Here is a 27537-nt window from a genome sequence, read left to right on the forward strand (position 1 = left end):
AAAAATAAAAAGAGGCACAAATGTGGTATTTTTCCCAAATGGTACAAACATACTTTATTGTACAATTAATTTATTGGCAAAAAAAAACAATCAGACCACCAAAATAATTTAAAAAAAGAAACTAATAAAAGTGTAGCAACATTTTTTTTGCTTTTTCCTCAACAAGCACCAAAAATGAACAAGAAACAGGAAGTGGTCAAATTTCCATCCGAATACGAAACAAAAGTTTAAATAGTTCCAGTCTTTTCAAGGCGCAGAAATGATGAAACAATTTGTTCATTTGCCATCAGTTTTGTACAGAGACTCAGTATGTTTACATCTATATTAATGTACATAAAACGTAATCCTCCAAAAGAAAGATGGTAGAATATATTCCGCCAGGGCAAAAGCAACTGCAAATGACTTTTTGCATGATCATATCATCCCACGTGATGTGCAGAACAAAACATGTTTATCTAGTAATTACTGTTGCTTCAAGTTTTATTTTCAAAAATAAAATTAAATAATATATCTATATATTTATATATATAAAAGAGAGTTTTCTAATTTTTTTCTTCTTATAAAATAAGTCTCAAGATATATTGCCACCTGGTTGAAGTAAGCCCTGCCCACATGTCCAACACGAGAGAAAATAGTGAGCAGGTCAATATTGTGTCTTCAGTCCTCTCCATAAAAAGCTAAATAACCAGATTTTAATTATTCCACTTCACACCTCATTAACCTGTTCAGGTGTGTGTGATTTGTTAGAGTCCCCGCCCATTTCCCTAAAACCCTTTCAAAAAATACACAGGAAAAAGGCGCGTTGGTGCTCATGACCTTTCTACACCTCATACTGTACCTTTAGAAAACAAACAACACTGTACAGTAGCTCTAGGTATGTTTTTATACAGCATCAACAAGTCTTCAAAACATACATCAAGTAAAACAAGCAGAAAATAACTCCTCTCTGCTCAGAAGGTTTTCTATGTACAGATATTTTACATCTTCAAAATACAAGTGACGCTTCTCATTATGTACAGTACGATATGACTAAAAGAAAGAATGTGGCAAGAAAGGAGGGGGAAAAGGAAGGATGGTCGAGGAAGGACACAGGCATGGAAGGCTCAATGTCACAGTTCATGGACAAAAACGGCGTATGTACACACTTAATCTCCGTCAGCTGAAAGCAAGGGGCAAGTACACGTCTGACATGTACACAATGTAATACAGGCGAAGGTTTTGCCTGTGAAGTCAATCTGGATGTTGTAAAACTAGTATAAACAGAATCTGCAGTCCGTTCCACCAAATACTGTTTGGTTTAAATACAAACCAAGCAAGTCATTGCTGAACGCGATTACCTCTAGTCACTGGTAAGTGTAAAAAAAAAAACCTTCAATGATCATCGAACATGCTGATGCTTTATGATTGACACAAGAATTACAAAAAAAATTTTTCAAAATTCCAACATATTCTCTGCAAAATAGATACAATCATCACTGGATATCGTTGAAAAAGAAAAAGTCACATTTTCTGTACTATGTTTGCCACATTTAAAATCTTAATATTTTCATAAAAAGGCAAAAATCCTCAGTCCCTAAAAATATTCATAGATTAAGAAAGAAATATCTTCAACCTGAATTGTTGCCCTTTCACCCTTTTTTACAGAAATGGCAAAAATATATAGATATATTTATATATTAACAGCAATAACTTACCATTGTCTTAATTTATCCATTTATCAACTATTATTTGTGTCTCCCATAGGAAGCTTCACTTTATAGTTATACATCACAAAAATATTTAAATACAAAATAATAACCTCTAAACCCAAAATCTGTAATCCAGATTAGCGTTCTCCCCTCCATGGCAGTTTGACGTGAGCCACGACTGTTCAAATAGGCAAACAGTGTGGAGTCAAGGCTACATGATGTCCAAACTGTGGTTAATGTTCGTCGATAACTCCTGGTTGTTGTTGTTGTTGTTATTATTGTTGTTGTTGTTGTTGTTACCTCCCAGCATGTCTGACGGCGCCCCCTGGCCTCCATGCATAGCCGTCATTCCGCTTAGCTGAGACAAGATGGCGTTCTGGTCTGCGCTGAACTGGCTGGGATCCACAGAACCAGCCTGCTGCTGCTGTGGTATTGTCTGCGGTTGTGGTGGTTGAGGTGGTGCCATACTGGGGTGGTGTTGGCCCATGTGGCCCGGGTGAGGAGATCCTGTCTGAGTTTGGGGGGAGATGCGATGAGGGGAAGGCTGGGGCTGAGGTTGGGAGGAGGGCTGCATGCGGGGGGAGGGGCTGGAACGAGGAGGCTGCGATTGTGGCCGTGGAGATGGTTGGGGTGACCTGACCTGACTGCTGAGTGGACCTGCAGGACCAAGTCCACCTTGACCCTGGAGATGAGGCGACTGTGCCAACGGCTGTTGAGGGCTCATGGGGCTGCTGTGCTGGGCTGGAGAGCCCCCACCAAGGTGCTGCTGCTGTTGTTGTTGCTGCTGCTGCTGCTGCTGCTGCTGCAGGAGCCTCTGATGGATGTTCTGGTGAAGGATGCTTTGGGTTGACTGAGGCATTTGAGGTCCACCGACCCCACCACCCAGAGTAGTCTGCGGCTGCTGCTGCTGGACCTGAGCAGGTCCACCTTGTCCAGGCTGGTGCTGTGGTCCACCTGGTCCTGCCGCTCCAGCACCTGGTACGCCATCTTGCCCTTGAAGCCCCCCCATTGAATTTTGCTGTTGCTGTTGTTGCTGCTGCTGCATCTGCATCTGGTGTAACCTTTGCTGAAGGGCAGCAGCTACGTGGGACACAGAGCCCTGGTACCCTGGTTGTTGTCCTGGTGCAGCTTGTGGCCCCCCTTGCTGTGGCTGCGCACCCCCAACTCCAGTTGCCGACTGTGGCTGGGAAGTTGTTCCTTGTGGCCCCTGACCAGCCTGCATGAAGCCCTGTTGGTTCTGTGGTTGCAGCCCTTGAGGCTGTTGGAACTGTCCATGGTTCCCCATTTGTTGTTGCTGTTGTTGTTGCTGCTGCTGCTGTTGTTGTTGTTGTTGTTGCTGTTGCTGGAGCTGTTGCTGCTGCTGCAGATGTCTTCTCATCAGATCCCTGAATTGTGGACTCATATTGGACATGTTGCTCTGTTGCCCTGGTTGCATTGCTCCCTGCTGCGGCTGCTGCTGTTGTTGTTGTTGTTGTTGTTGTTGTAGGGCAGCCATTTGTTGCTGCTGTAAATTTCCAGGCAACATTGGACGCTGTTGCAGCTGCTGCAGCTGAGCCATGGTGGGCATGTTTCCTCCAGTAGTGCCACCCTGACCCATGCTATGCACCGACTGGCCAGCTTGGTTCACTGGCACCTGCTGCTGCCCATCCATATTAGCCAGCTGATTAACACCAGGACCCCCCATAGGAGTTGCACCCCCATTAGGCCCTGGAAACCTAACAGCTCCGGGACCTTGTGGTGGTCCACCTGGAACAACGGGACCCCCCTGACCTCCTTGGACACCTTGATATCGAGCAGCTCTCTGCCTGATGAAAGCAGCCATAAGAGTTGGGTTGGATCGAAGAATACTCAAGACTTGTTGCTGCTGAAGTGGCGAGCTTGGGGAGCGAAGTGTCCGCAGAAGGTCTTGCAGTGCAGCCTGTGGCAGGTTTCCTGGTCCACCAGCACCTGGCATAGCAGGGGGCGCGCCCGGTCCCGCCCCAGAAACACCCATCACTTGCATCAGTGCCCTGTTTCCTGGCTGTGGCTGTTGCGGATTCATTTGCTGCTGTTGTGCAACTACTGACGGTGATGCCATGTGACCCATCATGCCTGCCCTCTGTTGTGGGTTTAGTGCAGGACCTCCAGCCCCCCACTGTGGATTTCCTTGGCCAATTTGTCCACCAGCTCCTGACTGGAGATGCTGTTGAACCTGCGGTGGTAACTGAGACTGGGGGGCACCTGGCTGCATCCCAGCCAGCATTCCCTGTTGCTGAGGATCTAACATAGCCCTGCCTACGACCCCCTGAGCCTGAGGGGGGATGCCCTGGGCCCCCATGTGATGCATTCCCATTTGGCCTGGGGTGTTTTGGTGATGAGGGTGAGAGGGCATCATGGGTCCCTGGCCTAACCCACGAATCTGGGCTTGAGCCTGAGCCATTTGTCTCTGGGTTTCAGCCAGGCGCTGGATTTTCAGAGCAGTCTCTACTGCAGCCAAAGGGGGTCCTTGCTGCTGTCCAGGTGCAGGCATTGGCCCTTGGTTCTGGTTGGGTTGTTGCTGCTGCTGTGGTGGAGTGGCAGGGCCAAGTCCAGGTTTTCCCATGGACTGGTGGATGGGAGAAGCCCCAGGAGGTCGAGGATTGTAAGGGGGCAAACCACCAGGGTGTTGCTGTGGCTGCTGGATTTGTTGGACATTGGGGGGCTGCTGCTGGAGCTGGGAAACCATCTGTTGCTGAGGGGAGTTGATCATACCCCCTCCACCACCCATTGACTGAAACTGGTGATGGAGGTGATGCTGAGAAGCCATGGTTCCACCTGGCTGTTGCTGTTGTCCAGGAGCGCCCAAGCCCCCCATGCCAACAACCTGCTGCTGGGGAAGAGCAGGCAAGTTCCCCTGTGTGGGTGTCTGTGGTGTGGGTGGCTGTGTACCTGCAGATGTTGGTGTCCCAGGGCCACCATTGTTGGGCACTGGCGAGGGCAAGCCATTCCCGCCTGGACCTCCCCCAGGTTTGCCAGCTCTCTGCATGCTGGCCATTCGTCGTCTGAGCATCTGAGCATGTTGCAACCGATGCTGCAGCTGCTGCTGACGGAGCTTGTGCTTGATGTTCAGACAGAACGGGACTGGGCACTTGTTCTCCTGACAGTGTTTAGCATGGTAGCAACACAGTGCGATGAGCTGTTTGCAGATGGGGCAGCCGCCGTTTGTCTTCCTTTTGCAGCTTTTAGTATGCTGAACCACTCGTTTCATCTTCTGGCAGGACGGCAGTGAACAGTTTGCATTTCGACACTGACACGCGTGGACAAGGGACTGGATGCAGCGCTGGATGCTGAGGCGCCGAGAGTCTCCAGGGCTCTGAGTGGTAGCTGAGGCCTGGCTGTTGCTCTCATCATCAAGTCCGAGGCCTAACTTCTCCATCCTGTGCTCGTGACCCTTTGTGTTGTAGCACGAGATGCAGAGGTCATAGTCCTAAAAGGTATGGCAGAGATGACGAATTACATTTACACCAACACGTCATCTCCGTTGACTGAAGATCAGAACAATATTGAATCTCAAACTCACCTCACAGACAGTGCAGTGGAAGCGTGTTTCCACATGATGTTTGCAAAGATTGCAAGTGTAAACAAAGCGATCCTGACTTTGGTTGTGCAGCTCCACCAGCATGCACATAGAGCTCCATTTGGACCTCCTCAGCGAGCTGAATTCTAAGTGCTTGTCCCGGGCCAACGTGAGAAAGGCATCCCGCCCGTCCATGAGATCACATGCCATTAAAGGATCAGGGTCGACAATTGGTGGCAAGGCATTGGCCATAGGCCCTGCGATCAGCCTTATTACGAAGAAAACCTGGGGAGGGACAGAACAGTCCGTCATTTTAAAGATCAGCCATGGGGCCACATGAAAAGCTCAAGGGCTGTTGACATTCTATGCCGCGTTTGGAAAATAATGATGATCAAGTCTGGGTTTAAAAAAAGTGTACCTCTTTGTGTTTTTCCATGGTTGCGTAAAGCTTCTGCGATAAGTCATTGGAGACATTGGGCATCCCTGGCTTCTTTTTATTGGCTCGGCTCAGACTGCTCTTGTTCTTACTTGTCTTCTTATTGTTCTTCTTTTTGGCGTTCTTACTGTCACCTTTCTGATCCTGCATATTAAAAGACAGGACGCCATTTGTGATTAATATGAAGAAGGTTGAATGCCGACATGCCTGCCTTGTAACCTACGTCAATACTCTCGTTCGAAGTGCTGTTCTCCTCCCGTTTCCTCTCTTCTTCCTCCTGCTCCAGCTCTTTGATGCTCTCCTCCAGGACATTAGGCCAGAAGTCTCCCTCAAAGTACGGCAGCTCTTTAGCACTGGTCAAACGATCCTCTGTCGCCTGCTTGAATATGTCCTGTTGAGGAGAAATGAGAGCAAGTGAATTCAACCCACGTTTACCCAACTGTATGTGTATACAAATGAAGATGAACTCCTCTTACCTTGTAATCATGCACTATCCGCTCTGCCACAGCTTTGTCTAGCATCTTCTTGTACCACTCCTGCAGGCGTTTGGGCTTTGGGATCTTCTGATCAGCAGGGTGACAATGGAAGATGTAATCATCTCCTTCACTAGGTGGGCAGGCCCAGATGTGACCAGTCGTGTACCTGCAGAGGATAGTTTTAGCGGGCATTCACAGAGTTTTACAACTTTCAGCATTCATTAAACTTTACTACCAGTGTTTGGCCTCAGGACTTTACTTCCTATTACAACAATCTTTGCAAAAGAAAACTCTTTTAATAGACAACTCACCCCAATCTCCTAACATACTCCAAGTAGCCCAAGAGAATTTCATGATAAACTGCTGTTCTCAGGATTCTTGGTCGGAAAAAGTGCACACTGTCCAGATAGGATATGTAAACTCTCCTGAGAGGAAAGAGAGTTATAGCGTAAATACAAAACTCAGGTTGGACTGAAACTCCATGTTTTGGCTCATATATATTGAAAAACATCATACCTCTGGTTAGGTTGAGGGCAGTCGGATCCATACTCTTGAACATGCATTCCAAAGAAGCAGACGTCAGCTCCATCGATATCCTCGAATGCAAAGAGAGCTTTTGTTCTGTATGGAAAAGACTCAGACATCTCTCCACTGTCCACAAATCTGGAAAATGAAAAATGTTTTAAAAATTACCATGAGATCACATCATCTCACCTTCGACAATACCATCATGGACATATCACATATCATTTTCAGGAGTTACGTGTGGATAGTGTGCATAGTGAATGTGTGAGAGCGTGTAAAAGATCATTGTGGATTCTGTTACTTTAGATTAGTTACTGCTGAGAGTATTTATTAACATGCATAATAAGTGGTCATAAAATATCAAATGTAATCTGTTCAAACATAATCACAAACCAACCCCCCCTCTGCATGAAATCAGGATATTCAAGTACCTAGACTTCATTCCTGGCTTGACCTCCACCACTTTGTCAGAAACATGCACTACACGGATGAAAACCTCTCCAGCCTCTGGATTGTTCTGACGCTTCAGATAGTCGTTCACCCTCGTCTCTAGGTAAGAGCCCAACCTGGTTGGTGGCAATCCTGCAAGACAGGTAAAGAAAGTTTTTTATGAATTCAGAACACAGTGATAAGCCTTAGCAAGTGACATAATATGGGAAGAAATGTGCCTTACTTTTTGCTGAATACTTGTTTTCTTTCCGTGTCTTATTAGTCTTCTTTAAACAGCCATCACACACAAACCTTTTGCAGAAACAAGAAACATTTATTAACATCATGTTAATAAGTATTTTAGAATATTGAGGTATGAATAGAAAAGTAGATGCTTACCCCGATGGCCAGATCGTATCATTGTGCAGGACACAAATCTGATGCATCCTGCGTCCACAGTCCAAACATTCAACTAGCCTTTAAACAAAAAACAGCAAAAATCATGTCACAGTTTTACGAAAGGCAAAGTAGAAAAAAAAAGAAAACAAAACAAAACAAAAGCTTTACTTACAGCTCAGGGTCCAGTGTGTCATTCTTTTTCTTTTCAAACTGATCTTTGTTAATTGAGCTGAAATAAGAAGAGATCAGAGAAATCTTATAAAAGTTCGCAACATTTTTCTCAACTGAGTAATTACTTATTACATTTATTCCATTCAGTGAAAACATAATGCATAGCTTGCACCAACCTGAAGCCTCAAAAAGTATTTTGCATTGATCTAACTGTAATTAATTACTGTCTCACAGGGTCTTCACACTTGAAAAGTTCAAAATGTTTTTTACATGTGTGGAAAGTGATTTTAAAAACACAGCATAGGAAACATCAAAATCAAATATTCAGAAAATGAATGCAAAAACGTTTCATCCTTTATTTCACTTGATGAATGAGTATTTGCTTTTTGTATTTCTAACACCATGAAAACCCGAGCAATGGCAGGCAGATGAGACGGATGAGGTTCCGTCTCATCCATCCATTTCACCTCGTGCTCCAAGTGTGTAAAAAGTTGAATAACATAAATAGCTGCGACGATATTAAAAATATTTCAGCCATACTCACGTTTGAGGCTGCGTTGGGTCATCACCCAGGGAAACCGTCTCTCCCTGGATCTCGTTGAAACACTTCTCGCAGAAGTGGTACCTGTCAGCAATAAGCCCAAATTGTGGTGAACTACACCATTTCCCCAATGCACAGTCAACCACAGACAGCGCATGGAGAGCAGTCACCAAGTGGAAGAGGACATGGAAGCGTGCGAAGTAGGAGCACACGGACATCGAGGGGAGTCGTCATCACAACAGCCAGTCATGATTTGGGGAAATCAGGGATTGGAAGAAGGGATTTGGTTCACGGTTGGGCGTAGCAAGCACAAGCCAATGACACACAGGGACAAAGACCAGGACAGGACAAAAACGAGGAAGACAACACACAGCAGAGAGGTGAAGGTAAAGCACAGATTAGCAAATTGAAGGCGACAAATGAGCAACAACAATTAGAAGCAAATAGTGAGCAGGTGAGCTGAGACACATCAAAGACATTTAGGGCTGACAGGACTGGCTGAATCAGAAGATCACTCTTGCGCACATGACTAGAGTGTTGGAGGTGGAATTACTAATAATAATAACAATAATAACAATAACTAGTTTCGATGAGTAAACAAAAATGAATAAAGCCATCCAGAGTGTAACTGGTCTTTTAGTGTACTGTAAATTTCCAGACTATAAAGCGCACAGGAATATTAGCTGCACTCACTAAATTTAAGAAGGAAAGTAGATCTTGTTCATACATAAGCCGTACCAGTCTATAAGCCGAGGGTGCAGTGGTGCTGTCTGTGGCATAGAAAGGTCAGTGGTACACCTGTCTTAAAAACGCTTTTCAAAACTAGTTTTAAAAACTAGTTTTGGATACGGGGTCCAGCATAGAGACTGAGGAAATGGCAGAAACAAGCTGCATAATACAGAGTGTCTGAATTTATCCACGCTGCTCTCGCAAGTTGAACTAAGTGAGAGAGATTACTGACGGTCGAGAAGATTTTAATCATTGAAGTACAGATCCAGAAGTCCGAAATTATCAATTTTGAGTGCTTTAAGGGTAAATAAAAAGCCTCTGATTTCAGTCTGTAAAAATCCAGATATTGGCTGAGCCATTGTATAAGCTGCAGGGTTCAGACTGCAAGAAAAAAGTAGCAGCTTATAGTCAGGAAATTACGATATGCATAATAACATTTTATGACAATTAATAGCCAAAATTAATTAAGCAATATGCTACATTTCAACATCTGAAGGGAATAGAAGGTAAGCAGACAGTTTCTACAAATACAAATGAGGTGTTCATGGCTTTCATTTTGAAATTTATAAAACAATAATTGGTAATGTGGCCTATTTTGTAGCACTGAAGTAGCTAACATCATAAACTGACATTGGCCGAATCAATCTAAAATACCAGTGGTCCCAGTGGAAAAACTGGATTTACAATACAATTTCAGATGGAAAAATATATTTGTGACAGCCCTAAATGTAAATGCAGACACATTTAACACATTTGTACACACATAAGCAGCAGGTCAGCTGTCAAAGCAGCTCTTTTTAAAATCTGTCATTTCAGATTCCACAACCGTCGTGCTGAATAAATCAGTTTGACACACAATGTGCTTTCATTTAAGACTTTTTCATATCTGGAAATTTGAAAAGACAGATGTTTAAAAATGCAGAGCACTAAGCAGAGCTACATTTTAAAACAAAATGAGGATGGTGAATGTAGATGGTTCAAGGAGACACATTAAGGAATGAGAAACACACTGTATGTCGTTCTGTACAATGAGTGTCATCATACCTGTTCTGGTAGCTGAAGTAAGCAGCGTCTCGGGGGATAGTGCACAGCTGCTTTCCATAGCAGCATAATGTCTGAGGAGAGAACTCCAGCTGATGGACGAAAGAAGACAGTGCATGAGAATCAGGAGTGTGCTTAATCCAAAGTAAATGACTACTATGGCAACAAATTTTAAAATACAGCTGCCAAAAATTGCTTGGATCTTCTTTTGTTCTTAAGAATGTGGTTAACTGAAGCACAGCCCAACATTCACTAAGCGACGATTGTCTTTGCTTGGCCAATGATGCACTCATCTTCAGCCGATCACGTGCCTGAAAAAACTCATCTGTGATTCAGTGGATGACGTGAACTTTCAAGGAGAAATGATTGAATTCAAGTTTAAAAAAAAAAACCCTCAATGTCAAAAGCCAACAATTGGTAGAAGAGTCACAATCAGCTGATACAAGATCAACATTCCACACATTTTACTGTCTCTTCTACTACTTTGAAGAGAATACAAATCTAACGTGTTTAAAAACAACTATAGGGAGGGACATGTTGGATTCTATGAACGATTGAGCCAACCAATCATCTGTCTTCACCACCATAAATAGAATCCAATGGAATCTGAAATGCGATCTGGAGGTGTTGTTCCCAAAATCCACATTTAGCTCAGCATCCAGCATGGAGATACTTAACATGATTTAGATAGATACTAAATTGGTTATTTTTTTTATCGATCATTAGACTTCATCAAATGTATATTTGACAAACAGAAGCATCTCTATGCATCTCAGCTCACCTTCCTGCCGCAACAGTAGCCAAGGCTCTGCATGACTGGGTCTATCTCCTGCTCAAACACCTCGGCCAGTTTGGAGCAGTACTTGTAAACTCGAGAGGTTTTACGGTTATACAGCCAGGCATTGTTGAACATCAGCCAGATATCATCCACGTACTGCCAGGGATCCTGGTACTGACCTGCAAAGACAAAAAGGAAGGGATCTAGTTGGCGGTTATGGTTTTATCATGGCTGTCATGATAATATAATATTAACTTTAAAGTTGACTAAACAATAATGGAAAGTGAAATACAAACCAGTGTCAAGTTTTCTCTTAATAGTGGACAAGTCCATGGGGTTCTTCACAATGTCAAAGTAGTCCTGAAAAGGCACAAGGAGAAACTCTTTAAGAACAGTTCACTACATTTTTAACAGTAAATGTTCACCAAGTCAAATGTCTTTTAGATTTAGATAAAAGACAAAGGCAACAATGAAACTTGTAATCTTCCCAATAGGTACAAGGCTGGTGCTAGCGAGTAAAAATATTTGGCATCTTTGTTTAACGCCGTTTCATTTCTATCAAAGGTCCAACGAAAACAGCCTTTTCCGTTATTAGGAAAGGACTGACTGTAGACACAATTATTCAGTCAGGAAAGTGAAGGCATTGAAATCAAAGCAGAACATCAACGTCTCAACATCATAGCCACTCCCCCATCTCAATAGTCCAGAAGAGACAGGCTCGGCTGAACTGTAAGTGAAGATGCTGCGATGTCTGCGGAACTCCTCAAGTTTTGCAACACAGAATGCAATGAACTTTCTTCTGTAACAGTACTATTAGGTTCCACATTTCTTTTCACAATGAAAAATTTATCATCAACAAATAAAATGCATTGTCAATAAGAAATGTGTGTTTTTATCCACCTGTTATCCAGTCAAAATTGTTTTCCTTCATAGTTGCAATATCAACAATTTCTCTTAACTTAAAGTACTTGTTTGTGGGTTCAGAAGGACTGACTCGTCCTGAGTCTAACTACTCCACTAGCAACCCGGAAATCCCCAAAATATTCAATCAAATTTAAGAAATATCATCAGCATATAGTATCAGTGAAAGCCCTTCAAAGAAAGGGTGTGCATATTTGTCACAATTTAATAACGGGGTTACACATTCTGATACAGGCACATTATGGGTATTCCTAATGATGGATTGTCAAGGACTTGATGCTCTGCTCCTTCAGGAATAAGATGCTGATGAATAAGATGATATAAGATAAATAAGATGAATAAGATGTTTTAATGATACAGCTACTTAGTTCACAAGAAAGTAGATGGCTATTGATGTGTGTGTCCTAAAGTTCAAGAGAGGTACATACAGGTATGCACAGCAGCTGAGGGTCAACTGGCATCCTGAAAGGTAGCGACTCTGGATCTTGTCTGTAGAGCGACTCCAGTGTTGGCATCAACGCCTGCCTAAGCTCCTCTGGTTTGAAAACTAGAGAAATAAAAATATAGATTAGTTCAAATTTTTTTAACAGACAAGGCTGTAACAAGTTGAAAGAGATGAAATGGTTTCTTACTTTTCTTCTTCATTGGCGCCTGTGCTACATTTCCCTCCGACTGCTCATCTTCCTCTTTCACCTCCTTCTTCACTTCAGGTTTCTTGTCTTCTGACTTGACTGCACCTACTTGCGTTGTTGTGTCCATGGGAACTCCTTTCCCTCCTTCACCAGCGCACTCTTCTTTCTTACATTCAGGCTTGATCGGTTTTTCCTCCGTTTTTAGTTTGCCGAGTTTTCCTCCTTTGGAGCAGCTTCCAGTGTCACTCTCTTCTTCCTCGTCCTGTTGTTTCACCTCCATTTTGGAGTCAAGGTGTGTGGTTGAGGTCTCCGACTGAGGCTGCTGAGAGGAAGTGTCCAGGCTGCTGACAGATGCAGGGGTGAGGGCCTGGTTCTCCGCTTGAAATGAGCCCTTCTGGGACAGCTGCAGAGAATTATGAATACAGGATGAGTTAGAAATGTGCTTCACAATTATACTGTAGACAAGAAAGTTGAGTGTTTCCAGTATTAACTGACCGGAGTGAGGGGCAGTTGAGCACCATGTGGTGTTGAACTAGATCCCAGTCCAGTGTGAGATGGAGTGGTGGATCCTGGAGGCCCGATGTGTGGCTGCTGGGTAGGCTTATTAGAACCCGGACCCTGGTTGAGCTGTAACTGCTGCTGTGCTTGAGGTGGTACAAGCTGGGCTGCAGTAGGTGTGTGTGGCTGAGGGGTTTGGGATCCCGCAAGTCTTGGTGGTGTCTGGTGGGGTGTGGGTGATCTACTGTGAGCAGGGGAGGGGGAGCTGCCACGCATAGCACCCAAATGTTGCAAGGAGTTGGGCTGCTGATTTGCATTTGATGGAGTGATGGAGGAAACAGGAGCACCGACAGAGTTTGGGCCACTCACACTCTGAGGACCCATTGACCCCACTGCAGAGAGTCCACCAGGACCACCAACTGAATTTGACTGTGCCATTGGACTAGCAACCGGGAGAGAAGGAGGAGTGCCAATTTGCGTCTGAGGGAAGAAGTATGCATGTGTAAAATGACAGAGAGAAGGAAGTCCGATGGCAGTGTTATGCATGAGCAGAATTTAACAAAGACCCTTTCAGCTATGTTAAAAAATAAGTGCACCAAAGATAAAACAATAAGAACACAATAATAAAGACGTTCTAAACATGCACTTTCATCAAATTAAATAACTCTCCTTGTGTTTGTGTTTGGGCTATAATGGAAAACTCACCTGAGCAATGTTTCCCTGTGATCCAGGCTGGGACAGTCCAGGTTGCGGTGCTCCAGCTGGTGGTCCTGTACCTGGAAACTGTCCCTGGGACAGATACTGATTCTGCAGCTGGTTCACATTTGACTGCCCCATTCTCGGACCAATCATTCCCATCTTCACCAGAGTAAAAAGAGACGTCAGAATAAGCAGGATTTAGTTCATTTGGCTGCGGGCACAAACCTGATTGCTCGAGGGGAGAGGAGGTGTGGACCTTTGGCTCATTGACTGCATCCCCAACTGATTGAACTGATTCATGGCTGAGATAGACAAAGAGGTTTGTCTTTAAAAAACTGTAGCAATTTAAATTATACTGACGGATTACAATTTACATTTTTTTCTGAATTTTTTTTATTTTTTACACAGACACATTGTTAACAATATCAATTATCAACTATGAACTGACGGTAAACTTTAGTGACACACTGACACACAATTAACTGTAAATAATCACGACTACAGGGCTTCCGATATTTTGATCCAGTATGATGTACCAGGGTTTTGGAGTCTGTTGACCATCGAATTTGGCCCAGTGTGTCGCACCATTGAAGGATCAGGTAGTGGACCATCTGAAAAAGATGACAAAGACAAATTTATCTTTTTTAAATGAAATAATAAATATAGTATTTCTGTAACATGATGCATCGTTTTGGAATCCAAATTCAGCTGCATTGTGACACCAAGGTGCTTCAATGAAACTAAATAAAACGCACTGTATGAATGCAACTATATTTTTATATTCCATAGTGCTGTGTAATAGCCCACTAAAAAGATTTTGTTATTCTATTCAGCTAAGGACGGAATTTAATTGTTTTCTGTCTGAGGAGCGCTCAAATGGAAGCCATTCAAATGTATGCACTAAAATAATTGCCAGAGACGTATGGTCCTTACCACACACTTATATGTCTAAGTAAATCAGTGTAACAAGCAGAATGCAGTCATTATATATTAGGGAATTTGTGATTACAAATAGCAGAATAACTGATTATTGAATATAAGCACTGTCATTACCAATCTCGCCTTAAACCTACTATTATTACTTATGTGGCTTGATTTAACACAAACCAAATCACACTACTACAGGAGCAGGCTGAATACTCACTGGGTGGAAGTCCAGTTGGTGGCTGTCCCATACCAGCAGGTCCAAGCCCAAGACCCTGCTTCTGCAACCGGGTCCTCCTTTTCTCCTCCAGCTCCTTCTGGATTTTATAGATCTTCTCTGCCAGCAGATGATAATACTCAGCCTGAAAAGGGAAGCGGAGAGAAACCATTCAATGAGGATTTGACACCATCTTGTAATAAGTGCATAAGAACAGATGTGTATGCCAACACTTACTCTGTTGTTGGCAGATTCATACATGTCTCCCTCAACTTTTCTGGCATATGCCACCAAGTTCTCCATTCGACGGTCCTTCAAAGCGGCAGGATCAGGTGTTGGGAAGATGGCTTGGACACTGTGGGAATGTTTGAATGAGAAAGTGAGAATTTGTTTAAATTCTCACCAGATTACTTTAGGTGATCCCAATAAATGATAGTGGGTCAATAAGACCAGATTAACAACAGTTAAGGGTTTTTACAGACTATATATATCTGTCTAATTATGAGCAATACTGATATATCACAAACAAGTAAATGTTATAACCATTAGGGACGCCACATTTTTGGCCAAAACTGGCCCAAAAGTGCATTTTCAAGACTTCAACAACGGCTGAAAGAGGATGTTGTGATAACGCAATCAAATCTGCAGGCAGATCGCCTGGTCTTTATATGGCCAGCATGTCTTCAGCATGACGCTGAAGACGCTGCTTGGAACTCCCTGCACCAGTCACGTCACAACACCAGTCACGTCACAACAGTTGGTCTTGATAGAGAATGTTACCTCGGTTCTTGCCCCTACTAAGCTGGTAACTATAGTGACTAGCTCCACTAATGTGTCTGTCTGGAATCCCTATAATTACAGCAGTAAATCATCTTCTGAGCAGAGACAGACCATTGCGAGAAAACAATAAAAGTACACTCAGAGCATGTCAACATAAGCTTCACTGAGATCTATCTGGATCATATGCTTTGTATTGCAACAGTCCTTCCCACTAGAGTAGGAATAAAGTAGCAGATGAATAGTTACCTGAACGAATTTTGTTCTATGAATGTATACCAAACCCACTCAGGGGCTCCGCTACAGAGAAGGAGGTACATAGCACAGAAAAATATGACGACTAAAGTGGCTCTGCATGATCGTCGCCTGATATGCCTTTAGTTCACATATGTGCCATGGCAATCTTTGCGTTAAGTTGAGTTGTACACAGTCATAGCTATAAAAGTTCTTTTGGTGCTTCAGCTTTCGGTCTTGGTTTTCTGTTTTTTGGTATTGGCAATTCCCTAATAACCTCAATGAAACAGAGGAAATGTGCAAAGGAGGTTGAAATTCAAACAGAAGGCGTCATTAGGAGACTATTTTACAAAGATGTGGGTGTAACCATAAAAACAAACAAAACAGCAGTTTTAGATGCATCTTTTACATTAAAACTATGAAAATATCTTAAATTGACTCTGTATTAATTTCCAACCAACCATCTCAAGTCTCAACACCAAGTAAAGTCCATACCAAGATGATGTGCAACATGACAATGTTGCAGTATGTGCATCAATAATTACACAGCATGTATTTGTTTTCAGTATGTATAAGGTTTAGCAGTTAAACTCAACAAAATAAAAAGGTGCAAATAGAGGTCGGTTGGCTACAGTAATACTCACAGTTTGTGTACCAAATGGTTCCGCAGGTCCTGAGTTATGTCCTCATGCCAGCTCTTCCTCATCCCCGCAGCCGAGGGTGGGGCGGCGGTGGGCATCGACCCTACTCCCCCAGCATCGTTCATTAGTCTGTTGGAGAAAGATAAATTTAAAAAAATACTTTTCATAGAACTGCAACTCTGGTTTGCCCACTATCTTACCCTTGGCTGTTAACATTGAGGTGCATCATGGTATCCTGTAGAAGACTGGCTTGCTGACTCTGAGATGCTGCGCCTACACCGCCATTCACACCCAATGGATTTGGACCTGAATATACAAGATGCACCCAAACCAAATTAGCACTTGTGCTAAAGAAGACAGCTAAATAATTTGCATTGTAATATGGGCAATATGGGCAAAAAAAAAATATGATATGTTTTGTCATTCTGGCGATAATGATAAAACTTGCAATAAATACATTTTTAATTTTTGTTGTGCTCTCATTTTTTGAAATCAAAAAAATCAATCACCCATAGGCCTCATGCCCGGCTGGCCTTGTAGCCCTTGGTTGGGCATATTCGTCTGGGGCTGGATCTGGTTTCCCTGGTACGTGAGGCCTAGTGCTGCATACGCTCGTTCAATGGAGCTCGGGTCAATCTGGCTGGTCGGGTTGAGATTCGGAGCGCTTGAGGGAGCCCCAGGTCCTCCTCTTAGTGAGTTGCTTAGACCCGCTGCTGCTCCACTCAATAAGGCTGTTGAAATAAAGAAATATAGTGTGAGGAACAGCTGATGCAATTAAGACAATATTCAGGTTTAACATATGCCAGTATAATTAACTGTAAATATGAACAGTTCACTCATCTTGATTACTATTTCTTCATTTAATTAAGACAGAGACTTCAGGATATTGCACAGGGCTTAGGACCAGTAAAGCATCAAAATGTAAGGTGCCACCTTTGTCAAGGACACTTATTCATGTAACAGCAAAATAACTAGAGATTTGTGTGAATAGTGTATAGAAAAAAGCATTTGGTCAGATACAGACACTCACACTGTGGGTTCCTCTTGTCCCCAGCGTTCTTCAGTGGCAGACATACAGGACAGTCATGTCGTGTACAGTTCTTCCAGTGGGAGATGATCTGTCTGGACGATGCACAATGTGCCACTGAGAAGGGAAAACAAATAATTTATGTCATGAGAAAAGATATAGAGAGCAGAATTGTGTCTTATAGGTATGGTAGATAAACATCCTATTTCAACGTCACATTCATAAAGACTAATATAATATTTCTGTACCTTTGGAGGCTAACTTTTGCCCTCCCCCCAAAAAAATATAAAATATCTTCAACTTTTCAAAAAAAACAAAAAAACAAACAAAAAAAAAAAAAACACTCATCTTTTGATGTATATTAGAGATGTCAAGATACCTAGACCAGTATCGGTACTCACACAGACACAGGCCTAGTTCACTGTACTTGTCAATTCCTCGGTCATGACAGCATCCAATACCTGCTACAGTGTTCCCTCACAACATTCCACAGATTCAGCGCAGCGCCAGTTTTTAAACAGGTGTCAACTCTCACACAGATGAGGGCAGTTGTAAGGTAGGTACTCTCTGAGTGCGGTAGCAGACCCTGACTCTGCCTAAAATCAGCGACGATTCTATTTACTGAGCTCCGCGCATCACCGTCAGCCCGAGAAAAGTGACATGGATCCAGGAATATGTCATAATAAAATAAAACACCATGTGTCACAACTTATTGTGAAAGCGCAACAGGCACATAATGATATGGACGGCAGCTCTGCGTTGTGTGAAACCCGACACCAAAGCGGAGCATGTGATTGTGGAAGACTTACGGAAGCCTCCACAAGTCATAGTGGAAGACTGTTACTCCTTCCTCCACTCCTCAATCCGCTCTCTGTGGAAATCCAGAGTTACACTATAATGCTGCTACTTTGCGGATTTCACCTACGCCTGGCGGTCCAGGAACATAACGTGGAAGAGGGATGTGTGCTTAAGGAAAATTGCATGGACCTAAGCTACTCTGAAAGGCATTTGCGAGCCTGATAACAGTTTGAAAACAAGATTCTCAGAAATCAAAGCAAAAAAAAGGAATTTGCAAATATAAAACAAAGAAAAAGAATTAGAAATAGTAAGCATATATCTGCTAGCAAACAGGTGGTAAAATGGAAACCAATAATTAAAATTTTAAAAAGTAATTTGGTGTTTGTTATGGTACCCTTAAAAGTGTAGCATCTCTTCCACTCACCCTGGCAGGACTTGCCGGCCTGACAATGCGTCATGTGGTTAAGGACGTTCTTCATGGTTCGACAATGTGGTAGGTTGCACTGCCTGACTTCACCATTTGCCTGCTCCCGCCGCTGGCACTTGTGAGCATGGAGCAAAAGTACCAGTTGTTGCTGGATCAATTTGCGCTTCTCAGGATCGGCAGTGGGTGGTGCTCCCGCCGCTGCTGATGCTACTGCAGAAATCTGGCCACCAGGTCCTACAAGGCCAGCTGGAGCATTGGAAACAATACCAGGTGTACCACCTGCAAGAACCCCAGTAGGACCACTGCCTCCTGTCTGCGGCTGCTGGGAGCCCTAGCAATAGGGACAGTCAAAAGACAACGCATCAGTCATGAGAATTACAACATGGGCTTCGATATATGAAAGACTATCTGCAGGCATTTACTCTGGCTGATATTCAGTGAAGGTCAAATGCACACTGTGAGCAACAAAACAATTTACAAATGACTTTCTCAGCATTAACCCTTGGTCCTTCAGCTCAACTTGATGTCAAACATCATATTTAAACATTCCATTTCGCCTTTGCGTCAACATGCACCACAAAGGGGCTGACTTTGGAACACTTCAATGTCCAATTGAGGATAGTCAATATGTGATGCCATAGGAGTGAGAACCTGTTGGGACAGTTACAAATGGAATTTACCAAGAAAGGGCATCACATTAGTTGGCATGGGATTCATGCGCATGTTCTTCAGTGGTGGTGAATGTGTAATTGTGTGATAGTGTGTGGATTTTCATGGCAAAGTCTCAAAAATGACAGAAATAACATCCCACCTGGGTAGATGCATTAAGGAGCCATTATTTGGCAGCATCATGTTAATAGTAGCACTAGTAGGAAAACTTAAGTTCAGTGGGTTAGGCAGCTAAAGATGAGGAGCACCACTTGATAAAAAGCCACAGGTAATCATGGTGATATTTTTATGATCATGAACTACCTGAAAAGGAAGTTGAGACTAAATAGCGCAAGAAAAAAAACGTACCATGGGAGCCAATCCTTGCATTGGCTGGTTCTTCTTATCCACGTTAAACTGGGCGAGGCTGTTGGTCATAGGACCTTTGTTCTGGTGCTGTGGACCAAGCCCCGTTCCTCCTAGTCCTGGATTTGCCTGCCCTGTGAACGGACCCCCAAAGGGCATACCAGGGTTCCCCATCATGCCCATCTAAGGGGAAAGATTAAGTCATTAGATTTTCACAATTTAATATCTGAAATATCTCAGTCATGCTATGTCTCTCTTCTGTACTGGGATTTGAAGTATGATTTCAAATTGCTTCTGAGACTGGTTGAATCAAAAAGTAAAACTGTACCAACATTAAGGTAGCAGGGCAAGATCAAAATGTTTCATCTTTCATTGTCTTCAATAATCTCAATTCTTCCTGCTGTTATTTAAGTAAAATGGAATATCTAGCATGTCAAGTCATTCACAGGAAGGTTTTAGTACCAGTTTCATGGAATTCGGGCAGTTTTATTACACTGTCAATAATAAATAATTGCAATAGATTTGGAAATGTTAAGCCAGCAATTTCTTTAAAACCCAAATGTTTTCTAATATATATCGCATGACAAAAGGGCTTCAAATAGGTCTACAAGGCACAAGCGCAATTGTGCGACATGTGACTTGGGTAATAAACTAGTCGAACAAAGGTTTAAATATAGAATTTATGACATGTCCCCGTCTGATTGTATTTGAGCACGATTTGTGTTTACTACCAAGGAGTCAAGGTTTGCTAGTGTTACTCTAAGTGATATACAACCACGTGGGATTATTGATAAAGACCAGCACTCCGCCACCATTACTGTTTGAACTTGGAACTCCATACAAGATATTGCATTAGAACGTTTGCAGTCAAATCAGGGACTTTTATTATTGATGATTATTATGATTACTATTCACTGAAAGTTTGATTTTGTTGCTTTTCAAACTAATCAAAATGCGAAATTACTAAACTGGCTAGACATTCCGACTCAAATAACTTACAAAAATAAAAACATTTTTGACAAAGACAGGGAGGCCAGATTCTGGTGGAGAAAGTTTGCCAGAGCCAAGTAAAAGGATAATAGACAGACACTCAATAAGGTTCATGGATGCATTTAACGCAAAGGCATGACTAGGGAGGATGACGAAGACAGGTAATGGTGGGAGTGACTGACTAGCAATGTCAACTGAATATCGGATTGCTTTCAAAGATTTTTGACGAAATGTCTGTTTTATGTCTGAAGCTGTTTTAGTTAACATAAAAACACAATTCACTTACAAAACAGTGGCACTATTTCTTCGTCGTATGCAACGAGCAGCGCCTCCAACAAGACCAAACGCCTTCATGACACAATAATGAAAGACTGTACTGTGCTCCAAATGTGTAAAACCAGACACTGTCCAGGGTTCAACTAGTTTTAAATAATGTAATACAAAACCTGTAAGTCATTTGTGCAACTATTATGTCTGGTGCTTCCATGTTGATGTAGAATACCCATACATTCAAAATGTTACCATCTCAGAGTTTTTTTAAAGACAAGCAACTGTTTTGGGAGTTGGGTGCTGCGTTTGTTAGCCACCTGAAACTTTTGAAAACGTCCAGAGCGGAAACTCTCTGTCTCAGAGTTCTGCTACAAGCAGCCAGTACGTAAATATTTCACAGACAAAGCAAAGCCTTAAGAGATTCACCAAACTGCGACGTGCCACATCGAATTAAATGTTTTTCAGTTGTCCTTTTGACAGAATAGTAGCTGCACTCTGTTTTTCTATTTTTTGCCTTTTTGAAGAGGTATATGAAAAGATGTCTGAATTAAAGTGATTTTATGATTCATTTTTTCACATCATGTACACAGAAGGTCTCATAATTATGATAACAAATTCATTGTCAATCCATGTGATCAATATTGGTGATCTATGGTTGTACTGCACTCTAGCTGATCAATGATCGGCAGCAAAATTCCCAATTATTAACAATAATTTTCATCAAAAAAAGAGAAATTAATACCTTGCTCATGGCTCCAGGTTGCTGGCCTCTCATCCCAGCCTGGGTCCCGCCTGCCTGCTGTTGTAAGGTCTCAGCCAACAAGTTGGTGTTGCCGCCAAGGCCCTGGTTCCCAAATCCCATCCTGGGTGAACCATTCATCACCTGGCTCCCCATCATACCAGGCTGCTGCTGCCCATTATTTCCTTTCTGCTGTGCTCCCATCATGGCTCTGTTCATGCCGCCCATCATTCCAGCCGCAGGGTTCTGCTGCATCAAGTTGGTCTGCTGCTGAGGGGAGAGGTGCTGTGGCTGTCCCTGACCCATCATCTGCTGAGGACTCTGCCCAGGCAGGGCTTTCAGGTTTGCTAAGTGTTGGCCAATACCTGCTGAGCCTCCTGGGCTGCCCATAGCACCTTGATGCCCCTGTGGTGTTGATGAAGGTCCCCCTGACCGCAAGAGTTCAGAAAGCTGTTTGTGCTTAGCAACAGCGTCCTGGCCTCCACTGACGCCCACCGGACCTCCACCCGGGCCCAGACCAAGACCCATAGCTGCAGCACCTCCACTGCCAGCTCCAGGACTCAGACTTCCAGTGACTCCTCCCAGCGATGTGTGCAACTGGTTTAGGTCGCCACCATTAAGCAGACCTGATTCATTTGAGCTGATGAGCTCATCTGGTAGATCATGCTCCAGGTCGAAGAATGAGCCAAAATCTGAAAAGAATAAGATATAAGGCTTTTAAAACAATGTTTATAAGCATTGCATGAGTCTTCAATATACATTACATTTAAAGGTAGCAAGTGCAAGCATTATTTGACAGGGACATACCTATTGTTTTTGGAAGATCGGATAGCATCAGATTTAGTCACAAGATCGGGCCAAGACTGCTTTCATCTGCAACCCCCTAGTGTCTCGCAACATAGTAACACTTCACTCAGCATCGCTTGTTATGTGCTCGTAACCTGCCGTCTGGTTAATCTCACTCACGGAAAATGGAATGGAAATGGAGGATTTGAGCATAATTGGACTAGATTTGGCTTTACACTTCACTTTTGCGCTTATCGCTGCCGTAGTTTTTCCATGGTTACCGCATCCGTCACGTAGCATGGACCAATCCACAACGTTATTGACTACATCACACAGATTACCCATAATGTTGTCTTTCTTTCTTAAATAAGAAATAATCAGACCAATTGAATTCAAAAGACATTTTCTTGTACTCAGTATGAGTCTCAGAAAAATGACAGCAGTGTTATTTTACACTCATTACAAAACTGAGACACTCCATATTTGACTGATTTGTCATTTGACAAATTCAGTTTGACACTGATAGCAAGTAACCTAGGATTATAATTTGTAAGTATACCTAAAAATATTTGTTTTGTTTAATACACTGTGTTTACAAGATAAGAATCATTGGGTAACTAAATGAATAATCCATTTATTTTTTGAATTTGTGAAATATAGTGGCTCTACTGTGGTTTGACAAGCTCTTAAGAAAACTTGAGAAAAGTTGCAGTCAACTCTCTCGCAAAAAATGCGACTGAAGATGATGTTTGGAAGGGTTCAAGTATCTGTCAATGGTAGACATGGGTATTGCATGGGTATAACTACACTCCTAATAAAAACTGTCTAAAGGTTTATCACAACATCCAAGTTTCCGCTCTCTGCTGTATGGTGCAAATGCTGGCTAATTTCATTGACTGCACCATTACTACTTGTTATGGTCGTAGTTCTAACATACTTCTAATGACACATTGGCATCATGAGAAAGAAACAGAAAGAGAAACAAAACCCTTCAAGTCCACTAGCCCAAGAGACATCAATGTATTTTTTGAGCGCACGCAGATACAGCTGCTGTACTAAATATGACAGAACTAAAATATGACAGAAGTTCATTCACTCCCTTTTAAAACAATTTAACAGAAATCATTATTCACACAACGGTGACCAAGACATAACTGTCGAACAGAAGCCAACTTGGTAATTACTCACAAAACAAATACAGTATTGCCGAATATCATCTATTTGACGGACTGGCCATTTAAATGAGAATTTTTATAGTAGCACTTAAAGATGAATGGGATTCAACGAGGATGTCAGTACGTGTGGACACGAGTGTCCGGGCTGATCTAATGCTACTGCATATGATCAATTTCATTTCTAATACGGACAATAAAGTGTCATTGTGAGATAATGACTAGCCCTAGCTAGTCTAAATGATCCCTTACCAAGAGTAAAACTGACAGCAACCTCCGCTCACACGAAGATATTCAATGATAATTGAGGTAAAACAGAGATGGTTCAGGCAATACGTTAAACAGCAGGTTTTAAAAGAGGGGAGTGCTGCTTTCTTCTGCTATAAGAACCACTTGCTATGTAAAAGTGTCCGTCTGAATGTTATTAGAAAACGTGGTTTATTTTCAAAACACGAGACCGTCAAATTGGCCCTAACTAGATAGCTCCGGCTAAAATGGCTGTTAGCATGTAGCAGCGTCCGAAACACACTCACTCCTAGCACGCTAGCATTAGCAGGCTACGACAAAAACAACAATAATCCACGCCGCTCTTCCTCTTCCGAGTTCACAAAAAACATCAAACTCAACACATAAGGGTGTGATAAACGTTAACAATTAAAAATACTCACCATTTCCATCGCTGGCAGATGCGGAAAGTGCCGGAGATGAGAGTTTAGGCCTCTTGGCTGAAGGCGGGCCAGAGTCCAGAACGTTCTCGGCCATATTTTTTCGAAATAAAAATATGTAAAGTATCCACAATTGCAGACGCTTTCACGCCCTTAGAAAACCATCCCGTCTCTTTTCGATTTAATGCGACTTTTCCCCCTCCTTTTGGGGGACTAAGAGGGGGAAAGTCCCGTGTACGATGTACTCCTCTTTCCCTGGATTCGCTTCTCGATTTCAGCCTCGGCGTATAATCAACCCCCCTCCCTCCCTCGGCGAATTTTTTGTTCTTTATAAATTTGGTCCAGCGGAGGAGCAGGAGGAGGGGGACGGCGAAAGTAAAGAGGGGAGACTCACGCAGCGGCTTCCCTCTAAACTTACACGAGATCCACCGACGTAAATCCAGAGGAGGGTCGGTCTTCTTCCATGGCTGCATCCGTCATTCCAGCCTCCACTCCGGTGGATGAAGATAATGTCGGGGAGAACGGGCTGGTGGAGGGATGGTGCTGCTGCTGCTGTTGCTGCTGCTGCTGCCGGAGGTGTGAAGGCATGAGACGGTGCAAACACGAAAAACTTACTAGATTGAGCATTTTATGGCGTCGAAAAAGACAAAAAACAATGCCATTTGACTTTTCGCTTGTGGCCAAACCAGAAATCACCTCAGCATGGTATACCACATGAAACATGTTAGAAATAACGAAATAAAGTTACAAAGTCAGAACAATCAAAATTAATACAAAAGCAGAGCAAAAAATCACATTTACCTGAAACACTATAAAAAAAACTTTACCAGACAGTTTTTAATCAAAATATGTTTGACATGGGGACATAAACAAGCTTTCAGACACCTTTCACGGTGTACACATCTTAATCTTACAAAGCATTTGTAACGTTTTGTGTGCGTTTGAAAAGGCGTGGCTGCATGAGACTAACAAAAACTTTTGTTTTTTAATATGATAAAGAAGGACAGGGTTGACTCAGGAGGATGCTCAAGGTATGTTAAGTTGGAGGATGCGGACTTGCTGTGGAAATCCTCAATGGGAAATGTGAATGACAAAGAAGAAGAAGGTCTATGAGCAAAACTCAAACAAATCTTGTCATTTTCTATACGTCAAAGTATTAATGCTTAGGCTGTGTATTGGCAGGTATCTTGTGTTACTGATCCAGGAGTGGTAATACCATACATTGCGACATATTGCGATACTGATAAGTTCAGCAATATATTGTAACCCATCACTTTATGGGGGAAAATCATTATTTGCATCATAACGTGATGTATGATGTCAGTCCAGTTAGACTTCAGTCAAATATTGCAGTCCAATGGAGGAGTGAATCACTCCCTTTATCAACAAAATAACTCCAGTGTGCAAAAAGAAAACATATTAAACATGTCACAAATGCAGCAGCATATCCAAGTATCTATGAAGTAAATGTTAACAAAGACAAGTTAGAATATCAAGACAATATCACACAATCAATTATTGCAATATTTCAGCAAAAATAACGATACAAGAGTCAAGTATCGTATTTTAGCTACAGTATTAATATTTTCTTAAAACCATGTTAATGAATTCTTAATGAAAGCCATGTGTTCTGAACTGACATTATCAAATGGATATGTAGCAGCCACACCATCCAGAATTACTACTTTGAATTAGCGCACATTCTGTAGTTTACACCTTGAAACAGACCATTTGACTGACAATTCCTGGCTGCCGAGTTCTTTTGTGCTTGGGCCTCACAATGTTGCGCTAACTTCCATCTCTCACCAAGGTGGGGCTATACACCATCTGTGTAGGACCTTATAAGGATGAATTAATCTGTGATGTAAAAGTCTGCCACACATGATGATACAGTGGTTTATTCATTGTTTTGTTGTTTATTCACTGGTTTTTGTAGCGCTCTCATATTCACTCTTCTGCCATCAGAAGTAATTGAGTGTTTAGACAACGCCTGGGAAACGTACACATGCAGCCCTCAAGTGGTCACAGCAAAATTACTCATTTTTAGGTTTTTGAAAATGGCAAGACAAAAAAAAATATGAGTATGAGTTTCCCTTTATTTCAGTGTCAGGTTTTTCATCTATCAAAGTTATGAATATATGAATGATATTGAAATATTAACTGAAATTAGATTAGGGACTCTTGTGTCCCTCAAAATAACTAGGTAAAAGATATTAAAATATAATTTGTGATACAATTCCTGAGTATCATTATTTTACCCATAGTTCCAATATATTCACACTTAAAATGGTCGACCTGTATTTATGATCCATGTTGAGAATATTAAGTGCATGAAGTGAAACAATATATAATGACATATTCTACATTTCTTACCTGGTTCCCATTTTTTAAATAATGTTTTAGTCCCACATTATTAATATATATTGAATTTTGGGCCACAAAGCTGCCTAGTGGCTAGCACTCTCACCTTGCAGCAAGAAGGTTGCAGGTTTGCATGTTCTCCCCGTGTGCGCGTGGGTTTTCTCTGGTTTCCTCCCAGATCCCAAACACATGCTCACTAGGTTAAAACTAAACTAAAACTAACTAAAATTGCCCCTCAGTGTCCATGTGTGTGTGAATGATGTGTGTGTGCTCTGCAATGGAGTGGCGACCTGTCGAGGTTATATTCCCGCCTCTCACCCAATGACTGCTGGGATAGGCCCCAGCACTCCCTGCAACCCCAAACAGGACTTAGTGGTGGTTAACTGACAATGTATGTATGTATATTCAATTTCCTTTTTCTTCACCATGCCTGGCAACATTCACAGTCATTTAAATGGATAAATTATATTGGACATTTTCCCTCATGACTGTTCACCTTTATGACATAGGACTTATTCCTACATCAAATGTTATTCTAAACAAAAGAAATGTAAGAAAAATCAATAATTCTAGCAACAAAAAAATAAGTCTAGCAAAAAAAAAAGCATAATGAATTTATGTGCCATGCTACAGTTTCACGATTGTGGAGGACAATGAGAAATTAGTGATAAGCTGCAGCATGAGTGCCATGTAAACTTCCAGTCATTACAACACAAAAAAGTGCTAAGAAAAAAAAAAATCAAATCAAGCTTCCTAGTTGCAGATCTGAATCTTAGAAAAAAAGGTCATTGTAACAACCTGCAAAGATGTTTTTATTTATGTTGAAGTTTGTTTTGTTTGCTTTGTTTCTATTCAGGCACATGGTTGACTGAGAAGGAGTGATATCCATTTATTGAAAAACTTTAAGTTATTAATCCAATTCTGTTCATATATCCAATCGAAGGTTTCGGGCCAAAATATTTATTTATTTATTTTTTTAACAAATTGTAATTTGGTT

At 42.2% G+C, this 27537-nt stretch overlaps 1 protein-coding gene across 2 annotated transcripts; it reads right to left on the bottom strand.

Moving 5' to 3' along the window:
- Positions 1-24691, bottom strand: ep300a (E1A binding protein p300 a). Of its 2 annotated transcripts, none has more exons than XM_053854901.1 (31): positions 24183-24691; positions 21560-22248; positions 19561-19740; positions 18541-18874; positions 17322-17435; positions 16801-17022; positions 16492-16597; positions 16295-16420; positions 14877-14994; positions 14643-14784; positions 14035-14109; positions 13724-13800; positions 13505-13657; positions 12797-13279; positions 12302-12704; positions 12098-12216; positions 11045-11108; positions 10752-10927; positions 9974-10062; positions 8204-8284; positions 7661-7717; positions 7489-7566; positions 7334-7401; positions 7092-7242; positions 6652-6798; positions 6447-6560; positions 6136-6301; positions 5883-6050; positions 5642-5803; positions 5227-5508; positions 1-5133 (listed from the first exon to the last, which is right to left on the bottom strand). In XM_053854901.1, the coding sequence occupies exons 1-31, from the start codon at positions 24274-24276 to the stop codon at positions 1900-1902; spliced, it is 8472 nt and encodes a 2823-aa protein (XP_053710876.1). In that variant the 5' UTR covers positions 24277-24691; the 3' UTR covers positions 1-1899. The 2 variants fall into 2 exon arrangements, with proteins under 2 accessions (XP_053710876.1, XP_053710867.1); XM_053854892.1 differs by having other exon boundaries at positions 17316-17435.
- Positions 24692-27537: the final 2846 nt, after the last annotated feature.

The sequence above is a fragment of the Synchiropus splendidus genome, chromosome 1 (genome assembly GCF_027744825.2).
Source record: "Synchiropus splendidus isolate RoL2022-P1 chromosome 1, RoL_Sspl_1.0, whole genome shotgun sequence".
NCBI classification, from domain to species: Eukaryota; Metazoa; Chordata; class Actinopteri; order Syngnathiformes; family Callionymidae; genus Synchiropus; species Synchiropus splendidus.

Excerpts from the sequence above, each read along its gene's own strand:
- ep300a (XM_053854892.1), bottom strand. The coding sequence starts at position 24,276 with ATGGCCGAGAACGTTCTGGACTCTGGCCCGCCTTCAGCCAAGAGGCCT. Across the intron at positions 16,598-16,800 it reads GCCGGGCATGAGGCCTATGG|GTCCAAATCCATTGGGTGTG; the intron begins GTGATTGATTTT and ends TTGTATATTCAG. Across the intron at positions 5,804-5,882 it reads CTTCGAACGAGAGTATTGAC|GATCAGAAAGGTGACAGTAA; the intron begins GTAGGTTACAAG and ends TTTAATATGCAG.